Genomic DNA, 14,099 nt, shown 5'->3' on the forward strand with positions numbered 1-14,099 from the left:
CGCGGGGCTCCTTGTTGCAATTAATCATAGAAAGTCAAGTAGCTTCAAAGAGTCGTTTGGCCTCCCCCCCACCCTCTTTGTAGGACGAAAGAAAAACTTTCAAAAAGGGGCAGAATAACAAACAGCATGTGTGAGGATCCCACATCACGCACGGCCCAGCCCCTCTGTGTCAGCGGGGCAGGACAGGGGGGAGAGAAGAGAGCTGTGAAATAGTAAACCGTATACATGGGGGGCAGGGCATAGCCTAATGAATCTTTTTTCTATTGCAAAATAAAGGCTAGGCCTACAGAGGAAGAAGCAATTGCCACTCGAGGTACTGACAGGCTGCAATCCTATACCCACAGATCTGGGTCTACACCCCATTGAACTCAACGGGGCTTACTTCTGAATGGATATAGAGGAGTGCGCCAAGAGGCAGAACAAGACCAAGGCAGCAATGATACTGTCAGCTAGTGGTTAGCAGCCATGCTGCCTGATAGATAAGTCATGTGCATGCTATACCTAAGCTACCAGTTGCTACGTATTGGTAATGACAGGGACAAAGGGCTGCTGGCTTTGAATGCTGGCTCCGAAATACCCAGTAATGTTTATGCTGAAAAACACAGGATGAGGGTTAGGTGGAATGCTGCCGTTTCCCAGAACTGTCATAATGCTGTCTTCCTACAAACCCATGGCCTATAAATTAGGAACCAGCGTTACAAAAGCAACTTCCTTTCTCCTGTTCTGCCTTTGTCAGCCTCAACCATGGTTTAGCAGAGGGGTGAGTAAGCTGTTGCTGGTCTACAACTCCCATGATCCCTTACCACTGGTGGCGATTCTGGCAGGAGCTGATAGGAATCCAGCAAATTCTAGGAGTGCTACATGTTACCCTGCTTTAGCAGCCTTTTAACCATGGTTTAGCGTTTCCAGTATTCTCATCTTCATCAGATTTTAAAAACAGAAGTGGGTTTATCAGTGCGTATTAACGCTAAAGCTCCTTGTATCAGGTCAAAGGTATTTATCCATGTAGTCTACTCTAGCTGGGAGTTGTTCTCTTAGGCATTATTCTTTCCCACCTGGTTCTTTAAACCAGAAATTGAATTTGTAGCTCTTTGTCTGCGTTAGACAAAAATGGTAGTGCAATGTTTATGTCATAGCTATTTTGCTCGATTGTGATAAAGCATGAAAACAATGTTGTGCTCTGTTGCATCATCAAAAGGATGCTACGTACTACTGAGAATGCATGCACTCCTTTGTGCTCGTTTATTGGGAATCTAAGGTTGGTGGGGCTTTACTTCAGAGGATGTGGGCTTAAGAGCAGTACTAAAGATAGTATTTAGTTTTGTGTGTCCCCCCCCAAGAACTAATGTGCATAGTTCTTCTCCATTTGTATCCTCACCACAACCCTGTAAAGTAGGATAGGCTGAGAGATAGCGACTGGCTCAAAGTCACCCTGGTTGAATGCAGATTTGAACCAGTGTGTCCTCAGACCCATACTAGTCTAACCAGTGTACCACACTGGCTCTTGACATGTAAATTAAGGATACTTGTAGGGCTTAGGCTAGAAGTTAAAGGTATCTGATCAATCAGAATTTTTACAGCCATCTGTTAAGTGAAGTACCGGCCTAAAACCTTGCTTTTAGTCTATTCAGAAGCAAGTCTCACTGAGCTCAAAATGATCTGGTCAAAAGTGTTAACAGCCTTAAAGGCTAACTTTTCCTGTAATTTGCAAGTATCTTCTCCATTTCCATTTGGTTTAATGTAGTCTAGGCCTTGGACCAGCAAATGGCCCAGGCAGCTGCTTCCTATATAGCTCTGAATTGTATAAAACAGGCCGATCCCCAGAGTTGAGCAGCTTTGACTACACACAAAGCTTAATCCCCCATTAAGCAAGGGGTGTGAATGTACTACAGAACATTTAATATGGGTTTAAACACACATGTACCCACAGCAAAGCTAAACTAAAACACATGTAGGTCTCTGTTCTGCATACACTTGCACACTGACTTAACAGGATGTCTCTGTTTAAATTTCTAAAGGGAAAATCCAAATTATGGCCCAAACCTGGTGCTAAAAATTGGGAGGGGGGATTATGGTAATATGCTATCCTTCCCCACCACCCACTCTATGAATGGGACAGAGAGAACTGCCTCTCTTTTTCACCTGATTTATGCTACAATCCTGTATACACACTTAAAGTAAAGGTAAAGGTACCCTGCCCGTACGGGCCAGTCATGTCCGACTCTGGGGTTGTGCGCCCATCTCACTTAAGAGGCCGGGGGCCAGCGCTGTCCGGAGACACTTCCGGGTCACGTGGCCAGTGTGACTAAGCTACTCTGGCGAGCCGGCACCAGCGCAGCACACGGAAACGCCGTTTACCTTCCTGCTATAAAGCGGTACCTATTTAGGGGTGCTTTCGAACTGCTAGGTGGGCAGGAGCTGGGACTGAAAGACGGGAGCTCACCCCACCGCGGGGATTCGAACCGCCGACCATGCAATCGGCAAGCCCTAGGCGCTGAGGTTTTACCCACAGCGCCACCCGCGTCCCGTATACACACTTACTTGGGCGTTAAGTCTCACTGAACTCTGTGGGATAGAGATGTACTATTAAAAGTCTTGGTCTTAAACAGGGCACAGTGAGTTTGCGTGCAGTACCAAACAAATTTATTTGGAATATAAACGCTGGCAGCAGAGAGGTGTGATTCAACCATACAATGTAGCTGGAAGTGCTAGTCAAGCTGCATCTTCATTTCAACATGATCAAGATTTTAATTTTGAGACTCTAGAGATTATCTGATGCATAGCTGTCAACTTTCCCCTTTTCTTGCGAGGAATCCTATTCGGAATAAGGGAATTTCCCTTTTTAAGAAAGGGAAACGTTGACAGCTATGATCTGATGGGTCCTTTTTATTGCTGCTGCAGTTGAATCTATTCATAGCCCTACTTTGCTTACAATTCAGCCTTTGAACACGGGCCCTGAGCCGTAGTCCCTGTGCATCAGTCTGCCTAATGCACACCTGACTGATTATTGCTCCTAGAAGAAACACTCTACACTTTACAATTGCACATGTATCAGTGTTAAAGCATCTGTTGCCTGGGAGAAAGGAAGGCAGAAGAAAATTGATACTACTACATGCAATCAGAGGGATTTTTTTTTTTTTTAAGTGACAGTGTAGGTAGGATCAAACCAGCGCTCTTACCTGCTCAGTTGTTTTAGGATAGGCAAGTGAGTCAGCAACCAGGGCAGATCTTGAATCTGACCCAGGGCTGGATGTGTGCAAGTACAGCAAAGAAGGGCTCTCTGAACAAGAGGTGGGATAACCTGCCACTCTCCGTATGTTGTTGGACTAGAAGTCCAATCTTCCCTGACCATTGGCCATGCTGGCTGAAGCTGATGAGAGTCCAGCAACACCTGGAAGGCCACAGATCTCTCATCTCCGCTTTGAAGGAAGACACGAGCAAAAGCAAGAACTGAATGACCACCCACAATTAGGGATTATGAGGTACATGTGTCTTAACAGCAAGCATTGCTGCAGTAAAGAAACTATAGCAGCATCAACTAATTTTACATTTTCAAGGAACAGCTTCTAATGAAAATGTTGTGAGTGAAAAAAACCAACAACCCTCAACCTTTGAAATGTAAGTAACTTTATGGTCAAAACTTAGAAACAAGACAGCTTGGCATTTTCAGTCCGGGGCTTCAATCCGCAGGGCGTCATCCCTTCCCTGTTTCCCCTCCATGGCTTGTAATAAAAATATAGCAATAAAACAAAATTCTGTTTTTCAAGAACACACATACACCTTTCAGCCAGAGACCCATATGCTAATGCGTATGATCTGTCCTAACAGCAGTGTGTGTGTTCTGTTTGAACAACATTTCAGCGCAGAATGCTGGCTGCTTGATTATGTGACAGATCTTACAGTATAAAGATACAAAGGGCAGATCACAGGGAAAACCAGAAAGCAGCTTGGGTGTCAACACTAACCGGCCCAAAGGAAACAATTAGAAACCTCCAACGTAGAGTGCAGAAAGATGAGATCTGCCAAGCTCCTAGCACAGAGAAATGGACTTACTGAAGAACCACACAGACCACATTCTTCCAGGTAAGGGTAATAAGGCTAGAATTGGCACTGTCCTAACCTTGCTTGGATTTAAGTTTCCACTTTGTCTTCTGTAGCAGCCACCCTCCCAGCACCACAGATGGCAGCAGTGTGTGTGTGGAACTAGTACAGTTAAAGCAGGATTCAGTTTTCATCAGCTGTTGTCTTATACACTCATCTTCTTTGGTGGCTCAGTGTTTGGGTGACATTAAAGATCTGCGCCTTTGCTATTTTAACTGCTCTCTGCTCCCTGTGTGCTCTGAAGCTTTTCTCCCTACCTTTTCCCTCCCCCCCCCCCTTCCTGGTTTTCTTCAAAGCGGCTGGAAGCATTTGGAAGTAATTAGACCTGAAGGGAAATGTTGGTCAGTCTGGGAGACAATGACAAGTGCCAGGAACCCTTAGTGCCCCTTCCAGCCACTTTGAAGTTCATTCAGATGGTACAATGCTCTTGTTTTCTTTGTTGGAAAAGCAGGGGCAGGAGGGAAATGGGCCATGTCAGGCACACTGAACAGGAAGCAGGTTACTCTGAACTGATAGAGAACCCGAACAAGTAGGTGGAGAGGATGTGCAATTCAAAAAGAGACTAATTGAAAGGCCTCTTATGGTCACCCTGCTTCCATACACCTACAAATTATGCACTCTCAGAAAAAAGTGTAACTCTTAGCACCCATCTAGCATCAGACTAGCCTGATCTGTTAGCCTGCAGCAGAGATATTTCTCCTCCTCCACTTATTCATCAACTATTATGTAGAAGAGCCAGGGTCTTTGAATAGCATAGCACAGGGTTAAAGAAATTAGCTTAACTTCACAACTGTTTACAGAGGGGCAATTGAATCACACTTGGATCCAGAAGCCTTTGAAGTTGCACAAGTGTTTAGGGAGCACCATACTGTTGTCATGGGAAGAGATGGGTGCAGATGTTATTTAAAGACCTATAGCCCTTAATGGCCTTCCTCAGCAACTGATTATTTAACAGGGGTTACAGTTTGAATTCAATAAGGGCTGGAGGAATAATGCACTCAGTTGGCTCACTGCTGCCCTGTATATGGCTGAGCTACCTTGCATGTCTCAGTTTAGAGCAATCTGCATGTATCCACAGCAATCTGCTAGCAGGTATCCCTTGCTTATAATGTGATGTGTGCAGCGGCCCCCTGGGCCCAGAGAAACTTTCATATTTTTGAATATGACCGGGGAGGAGGGAGAAGTGAGTGACAAGACTAAATGATTCAATGAGTCAACATATATGGGTGGGAGTTATACATATGTGATGAGAATACCTTCTGGTTAGTGAATTTTATGGGGAAAACATCCATTTGATAACAATCTGGATTAAGATGCAACCTGTTTCTTTTTATGATATTGTTGGGGAGAGGTGCTAATGGACCACAAAGCTCTAATTGAAAATGCTCGTTACTGCATTTGTAATTTTAACAAACTAGAAATCAACAGACCATGGCTTATTGCGGAGGAGCTGGGAAAGCACTCCTTGCAGCTGAAATAGACATGCCAACTATATATTGATATGACTCCAACTGGAAACAAATTGTGATTAACCGCTGCACAGATGGGTTCCTTTTGCTGCACATTGGAATAATCATTGTAAAAGTCCTCAGTTAGAATAACATATTTTTTCCTGTTTTGTAATGTATTTTTATATAATAACAGTGTTTTCATTGAGAACAAACGTCAAAAGTTCTGAAAACTACCAGATATTATCGCAGTTCAGACAAAATGATGCCAACTAGCAAGCCAGTGGTGTTTTTCTCTCCCAGAGTAAATATTTTCCACCTTGCTACTATTTTGGCAGCCTTCTGGCAAGCCTGGTATCAGGAGTTGGCATGGTTAGGAAGTTCCCAGGACGCAGAAACCCGAGCCCTTCAAACTGCTGATGGGCAGGGGTCGTAAGCTGCTGCCACTCCAATCTTTCTGGGCCTAATCTGAACTATGGGTTGACAGGAAGCAGTTGCCGGTGCTCGTTCGTGCTGCCAGGGACTGGACATGGAGGGAGCACAATATTAGCCGTTGGTTTCGAAAAAGCAACCAAGGAAACAGAAATGAGGACAGCTTAAACTGGAGAAAAGGCAGCTCAGGAAAAAAAGATACAGGTGGAATACAGAATAATACTTCAACAAAGATATGAACTAGTTGAACATCTGAAGGCTCTGAGGGTAGCGAAGGAGAAAACCAGCATTTGGCTGTTCCTCAAATGCTCCCAGTAATTGATGGAAGCCTTAAGTAGGGCTCAGTCTGAAGCGCAATACATCGGTGCATTTTTCTATTTATTTGTTTGTTTTATCGCTTTATATAGTGTATGATCTATTTTTGGTTACATTTGCTTTTTCGGAAGCCACTTTGTGATATTTTCTTCCAGGGAAAAGCAGTGTAGAAATACCGTATTTTTTGCCCTATTGGACACACTTTTTCCCCTCCAAAAATGAAGGGGAAATGTGTGTGCGTCCTATGGGGTGAATGCAGGCTTTCGCTGAAGCCTGGAGAGCAAGAGGGATCGGTTCCAGGCTTCAGGAAGCTATCTGCAAGCCTTGGGAGCCCGGCGGGAGTTCCCGCCAGGCTCCCAAGGCTTGCGGACAGCAGCCTGCAGCCCAAAACCCGGGGAGTGCAGCGGAGCGCACCCCGGGCTTCGGGCAGCTCTCCGCAAGCCTGGGGAGCCCAGCGGGAGTTCCTGCCGGTCTCCCTAGGCTTGCGGATAGCAGCCTGTTCTGGGGGCTGGGGTTGGGGGAAGCTCGGGCTTCCCCAGCCCCACGCCTGGGGGGGGAATTTTTTTTTTCTTTATTCCCCCCCCCCCCAAAAAAAAACTAGGTGCGCCCTATGGGCCGGTGTGCCCTATAGGGCGAAAAATACAGTACATGATTCAAACATGCACATAAAGCAAAGCGAACTGTGTGCTTATTAAGAAGTGACAGCATGAAATCAACAGAAACTACCGTAAGCTAGTGTTCAAAAGGAAGTAGGAAGAGGCTCCGGGAACACTGGAATATTTAAAAAGATAAGCCAATGGAAGTTTCGTTATGGATCTGAAGCTCCAAAAGGGTTTTGGCATGTGACCTTCCTACATCCTCTGCTTGTGCATCACACATATCTTTAATATAAAGATGACCATGAAGTGCATTCTGGCTTGCCTCTACTTGCCAATGGCATTAAAGAATTAAAAGCAGCATACGGAAGACTTTGAGATGACATCCTTTTTGGCTATCACTAACCTATGTTGTCTGAAGCAATTTTGCGGGGATGTGTGTGTTTTTATTACCCCAAAAGAGTATTCACTGACCTCTCTTAAGTGTTGCCAGGTCCTAAGGCATCTCTTCATTCAGATCTACTGACAGATTTTGAGAACTACAAAATATTGCAGCAACGTACGGTGCCTGCAGCACTGGAAAAGGAGTGTCCAGCATGTGGCAGGCATGGAGTCCTATGGGTTACCAGAAGCAAACCTCCAACATAGGGGATTTGGTGACAATTTATACAACACAAAGGTGATCATCTGACAACTGACGTAAGTGTCACAGACTCATATATGACCACCCAACTGGGTTTTTAATTATCATCAACAACCTGGTCCTGAAATTCCCTGCACCTACACAACAAATACAGCAAAGTAGTTCTACAAATTTCCGCGTCTACTTCATGTTAGTTAAACAACAGCGTGGCTGGAGTGTGTCTCTGCTTTACCCACCGCCCAAACATAATGTTGCACACAGAGCAGCAGAATGAGCAACAGAAAATGGTGCTTGCAATTTTATTCTGAAAAATCTGTTTGCTGGGCCCTGTCTTTCAGCTGCTTCACATGAAGGAAAACAGAGCAACCCAACTTGCCTCTCAGCCAGGTGAGGCAACTTTCTGAAGGTGGAAATCACAAGTCCTTCATCGCTTCCCACCTGAAATGCAAACATAAAGCAACTGTGAAAGCAACCTCTACTACAAACTTTGATATAGTGGAGCTTCCAACTGCTGAGCTTTCCAGAGCCTCCCAAATGATAGGTCCTTTCAGACTGAAAAGTACATTAGAATATTTTAGGGCTCTGCTGGTAGGAGACTAAACAGGGCCACGTTTTACAGGGGGAGACAAGCATGGCGTACCATGCCTAAGATGGGTAGTAGGAAAGGAGTATGGGGGTAGTGGGAAAGGAAAGGAAAAGTATGATCTGCTTGAGGGAAATTCCTTCCCAGCCCTAAATCAGGATATTCAGATACGCACTTAGCTGACGAGCCAGACTGCCGCACAGAATCTTTTTTAGGAGCAGTACAATGGCTAGGAACAAGTAAGGTAAAGGTAAAGGGACCCCTGACCATTAGGTCCAGTCGCGACCGACTCTGGGGTTGCGGCACTCATCTCGCTTTACTGGCCGAGGGAGCCGGCGTACAGCTTCTGGGTCATGTGGCCAGCATGACTAAGCCGCTTCTGGTGAACCAGAGCAGCGCACGGAAATGCCGTTTACCTTCCTGCTGGAGCAGTACCTATTTATCTACTTGCACTTTGACGTGCTTTCGAACTGCTAGGTTGGCAGGAGTAGGGACCGAGCAACAGGAGCTCACCCGTTGCGGGGATTCAAACCGCCGACCTTCTGATCAGCAAGCCCTAGGCTCTGTGGTTTAACCCACAGCACCACCCGCGTCACTGTAATATTTAAGAAGGTACCTGGCAGCTTCAGCCACTTTGGCACTTTCCCAGATGGCGTCCTCCTTACTGGTGGCTGTGCTGCTTCAGGAGCCACTGCTGCTTCTGAGTGCCCTCTTGCCGCGCTCCCATCAGTCTCATTTGGTTTAGGTAGGGAACTAAGAACAGGATCTGAATTTCGCTTAGTGGGAGGTGCTGATTTAGACAACCGCCTGAGAGAAAAGGTAAGTATTAGATGTTCATATGGGTCTTCCAGTTGCTAAGCTTACATATTCCAAAATGTAAATCACTACAAATACTGTTGCGAAAGCCAGAGGTTGCATATCAGCAAAAATGCCTTCCAATCCCTATGGCTTTTGATACTACAGGGGTCTCTCTTCATTCATTTGGGGTGTTCAAAGCTGTCAGTGGGAGAACACGTGTAAAAGCAAGCTTTGTAAACTGCTGGCAAACTCTTCATTGGGCAAGGCAACAACTCAGTGGAATGGTCTCCCTTGGGAGGTGGTAGACTCTCCTTCACTGGAGCTTTCTAAGCAGAGGTTGGATGGCTATCTGTCATGGATGCTTTAGCTGAGATTCCAGCATTGCAGGGGGTCAGACTAGAGGATCCTCGGGATTCCTTCCAACTCTGCAGTTCTATGATAACTCACTCATCCACAACAGCTTCAAAAAGAATTACTCACACTACTTACCTAGCTACTAAGATGTCAGCTTCAGAAGGGGACACAGCAGATTCCCGGAGGTCCGACCTCAGATAATCTGTTAAACAGACACACACACACCCCTCACTCAAAGTTCTTGTCCTTCAGAGCTAGGAAGCCCCATGATGCAACTCTGTTATTTTGTGAAACCAATAGCCCCAACAAGCTGCACTAATCCTCTTCAGTACTCTTCTCCCAACCTGTGAAACATTTATCTCAACTTCTAAGATTGTGTATTTTAGAACACGCATCTGCCTATCAGACCCTATTCTGTGAACTAGTTGAGTAAAGACTGCAACATTACACAAAAATAGAACTGCCAGACAGGGATGGTGTCTCCCCCTGCTTGTATATGTTTCTTTTATCATTTAGTTCTTGGCAGTTTCCTAGTAAATTGAACCGTTAGGAGAGACTACCAGATGTTATCTTCAACCTGCAGCACAACCCTACTCTGATCTTCCCTGCAGACAAATCCCCCTAAAGCCCATCCAACTATGGTGGTCAATCCTGCTGCATTTTAAAGATGTCCAGAACAGTATGCACCACACAGACATTTGTCCTCAGATTAACAGTGAACCATGGCGAGAGACAACTGTGAAATGTTCACGTGGACATTTACTGTATTAGTGTCTGGTCCAAAAAAATAAGTTAGATGCAGAAGATATACATAAAGTTGCCATACTTTGGACCCAATTTTTACTTAAGGTCTAAATACCTACCCTGAAAAAGTGTGCAATTCTGCACACTAACTGAAGATGGGCCAATTCAAAAAAGATAATACCTCACCTATTTTGCATGATTAAGATTTCTATAGCTGTTAGCTAACTCAAGATACACACAATAGGACAAAGAGTACTCCCTAGCTGAGTCAAAAAAGAATTGAGAAAGGGGTGGTACATAGGAAGCAGAGATTTTCACCTAAAAAACAGGCCTCACCCCCAAATTGGAAAAAAAAGCCACCTGTGAACCAAAATTTCTACAGCAAACAATGAATGGCACCAAGATTCAGTTCATTTCACCTTAAACCAGAGTGGGCACTTCCCTTACAACCATTTCCATATTGGGCTATCATTTAATTTGCATCAAACGAAAAGGTTTCATGAACCTCTAAGAGCCCCGATCTATAAATATCCACTTATTTATGCCCAACACATTAATCAGAGTTCAGCCACCATAGCTGAAACCGTGGACACAGTTCATCTAGATGCTCATGTAACAACTATGCAGAGTTTCTTATGGAGAGGAAGAAGATAAGTGACTCACCTTTCTGCATCTCAGATCCAAAATGTACAATGGCAGCAGGGAAGAGGTTAGCCTATTAACCAGAGAAAATATCCAGGGTTAGAAGAAACACAGCCAGGGCCAGAAATGCCTCTCCTCTCAGCCTTGGGAACATGCATGCACAGAACAGTACTGTTTCCTTGAAACTTAAAAGTGGGGAAATCTTGCTTGTCACAACATGGCTGGTTTCATACATAACGCTAAACCATGGTTTACTAAACTGACTTAATGTTATGTGTGAACCCGGCCCAACAACTTCACAATGGTTTACTTACTGCCAACAAACTACACTCTGAAGCTATGGTTTGAACCTTGGTTTGTTCTAACAGTGACCTGGCATTACTCCCAGGATCCTTCCTTAACCATGGTTTGTTTGACCACCCCATCCTAGATAATGCTTACCAAACTGTAAAGGAAAAGGCAAGAGAAGCAGGAGAAGCAACAAACCAAACTTTGGAAAACCAAGTAATCATTGTCCGCAGGACAACTTGTGGTTAACTTGTAGACTTTTAAACAAACGATGGCTTACCACTCTGTGCAAACCAGGTCACCACATTTCAAGAATACCGAGAATGCCACCATGCTGGCAACAAAGCCCTTTACATATGTGTAGGCAATCACAATATAGCCCAGCCTTTCCTAATCTGGTGCTTGCCAAGTGTTTTGGACTACGATGGCTGGCCATGCTGGATGGAACCGATGGGAGCTGGGAGTCCAACAACATCTGGAGGGCACTACATTGGAGAAGTCTGGTGTAAGATGTTAAGTGTTGATGAACTGACTGTGCTGCTAAATTCAATACATATGTAAGTGGAAAGTTGCCCAGAATGTCCAGCACAGTCACATTTGTTTTCAAAAGAGAAAACTTAAATAATGGGGATTTGTGGATAAATAATTAAATGTAATATCTTGACTTTCTACATCAAGCACCCAAGTTAGCCAACAATATATAATACAGGGCAATTAAAAAAGAATCCTATAAATATGAATATACAACAACAGCAAATGAACATGATTTAGTTACCATCTATCTATGTATCTACGTATCTATCTATATTTAAAAGGAAGTTGAAAGGTAACATTCATTTGCTTAGAGGACAGCTGGGTGCCTTGCAAAGCACAGTGCTTGTGAGACCCTCCTGCCACCCCTTGCTCTAGAGATACCCACCATCTTAATTCACCCAGAGGCATCTATAAATATAAATTAGGACAAGCGGGTGTCATGGGCACGTACCCAAAGTCTTTTAAGTGCCTGGCAATGCTTGTGGGGTGGGGAGAGGGAGTGAGGAACATGTTCTAAAAGTATTAATACAAAATTTAAGTATGTCAGAAGCAGGACATGGAGGCAGTTGGACCATTAGATGACAAAGGAGAGAAAGGATGCTAATAGGAAGATAGGGAGATTGCAGCAAAGCTGGATGAGCAAAAAATAATAATACTGGACATCTGCTAATAAACCACTTTCCTGGAAATGAGGGCATCTGAAGATCTAAGTCATGAAGGGGGGAAGATGATGACATTCTAGGACTTACTGACAAATTAGAAACTTAGCTCACTGGGTCTGGATGGAATATACCTGAGAATTCTTAAGTTATTCAGGATGGTGAGAACTCAAGCTCCACAAGGATCTTTCCAAACTAAAGGAGCAACAACATGGCGAAACCTGTTCCATGTAAACACCAACAAAGGTGATGCGTACTGAGGCAAAAAATCCCAGCATCGTAAGTCTCGAAATCTTATGCTTCCCACCAAACACATCATTCCATTATCAGTGTTCTTGATGGAGAACCTCTGATTTGGGTCCAAAAGCTATGTATTGGAACGGAAGAGGACAGGATGGTGTATATGCACTTGCCACAGAAACCACGTTGCTTCCATTATTTGAAGCGACTGATGTGAATGTCAGGATACTAAGAATACGCCTGCATCACAGTGACCGCAGAATGTCTCTTCCTGACCCATTCGCCATAGACTTGGAATGAGCACCTGAGGGGGGGATGTGGGCATGGGCACTCAAAGTGGCCGACAACGTCTAGCTCCCAGGAACAGCCTGCACTCCCTGCCCTCCTCAGCACCAGGGTTCACCTCCTTTCTAGCGACGAGGTCTTTCACAGTGCCAACCTGACATCCTAGCAGTAGGAAACAATATTTATTAGGCCCCTTAAAAACATTTTCTTTCTCAAGCAGCAGGACCCAGGGTTGCCAACTCCACCAGAAGCCAGTCACAAAGACGGCTCTCGGTAAACTTTTTAATTAAAAAGTACCAGACACAGTTAAGAAACCCCCAAGAAAACTCTTACAAAAGCTTTGATGTCCCCGCTGCCTTCATCTGAAGGGATCCTACTATTTAGGGAATGGATTAAAAAAAGAAAAAGAAAAAAGAAGGCCCCCCTCCCCAAACCTCTTCACATACACACTATCCTTTTCACGCCAGTCACAACGTTGGAAAATGAGGTTTTTGTAGCGTGTTAGTGTTGGAATTTTTTAATAACCTCCCCTCTCTTTTTCCCCTCTCCTGCCCAATTATCATGATGAATAATTAACATTCTGAAGGAGATAACTAAGCACAGCATCTCGGAGCTCAAAGCCCTTTAGTTCAAAGCCCTGCCCTTTTCTCTTCGATTCTCCAGTTGCTGCCACTAAAACTTCCTTGTCAATCAAGCTCTGGGCACACACATCAAAGCTTCATGTGGGAATGGCCCCAAGGGGTCAGAGAAAATTCATGGCAGGGCCTGTGAGTGAGGCACAAAGAAAGAAGGGATAGACAGAGCGCAGAGGAACACAGTTCAAGAATGAGAGACACACGAGGCACAAATGCTGCAACACCTACACCCACACACAGCATGCCCCGATAAGAGCCGCTACCCTATTTTTACTCAGAGGTTGACAAATAAGTCCCGCTTTAACTTCTGAGCTCCTCCTCTCCCAACCAATTCCCACCACTGGCAAGACATCAGTCCAAAGCTCTTTTAATTGGAAGAGACTTAAAGGAATGGGACAGCAGCTCGTAAGCACACAACATTCAGCCACCTCCTCCAGACTCGTTTTTTCCTCTCCCCCTCCCAGCTCTGCATCCCTTGCCCACCTTTTTCCCTTCCTAGAGTTTGGCCAATAAAAACCTCCCCTCAAAGGGGCTTCTCCACAGCTCCCTCCTTTACTTTTAAGGCTCATTTGTGTGCCATTTGTCTGCTTCCCTCTGTCTGTTGTATAAATTACACGGGAATCCCAAAGACACAACACGTTCCATGGGTGAAGGAAAGGAAAAGTATATTCTCTCAATAGGACCAATTAAATCCTTTCGCCTGCAATGCACAAAAATCAGCAAAATGATCATCATGGACTTTCAGGGTAGCTTTTGAACACGTTAAAAAGATTTACAGAGAAAACAACTTCATTCCACCTCT

The 14,099-nt window shown here is 44.6% G+C and overlaps 1 protein-coding gene across 2 annotated transcripts in view; it reads right to left on the bottom strand.

The window, feature by feature from the left end:
• Positions 1–7,820: 7,820 nt before the first annotated feature.
• Positions 7,821–14,099, bottom strand: part of ASPSCR1 (ASPSCR1 tether for SLC2A4, UBX domain containing) — a 66,124-nt gene continuing 59,845 nt past the window's right edge. For both annotated transcript variants that reach the window (XM_083430198.1, XM_083430199.1), the window contains exons 13-16: positions 10,678–10,729; positions 9,406–9,472; positions 8,735–8,925; positions 7,821–7,973 (exon numbers count right to left, since the gene is read on the bottom strand). In XM_083430198.1, coding sequence (XP_083286324.1) covers positions 7,960–7,973; positions 8,735–8,925; positions 9,406–9,472; positions 10,678–10,729 — 324 coding nt within the window. In that variant the 3' untranslated portion in view covers positions 7,821–7,959. The remainder of the gene's footprint in view (positions 7,974–8,734; positions 8,926–9,405; positions 9,473–10,677; positions 10,730–14,099) is intronic.

This window comes from Podarcis tiliguerta (assembly GCF_965153285.1).
Source record: "Podarcis tiliguerta genome assembly, chromosome: 2".
NCBI lineage: Eukaryota > Metazoa > Chordata > Lepidosauria > Squamata > Lacertidae > Podarcis > Podarcis tiliguerta.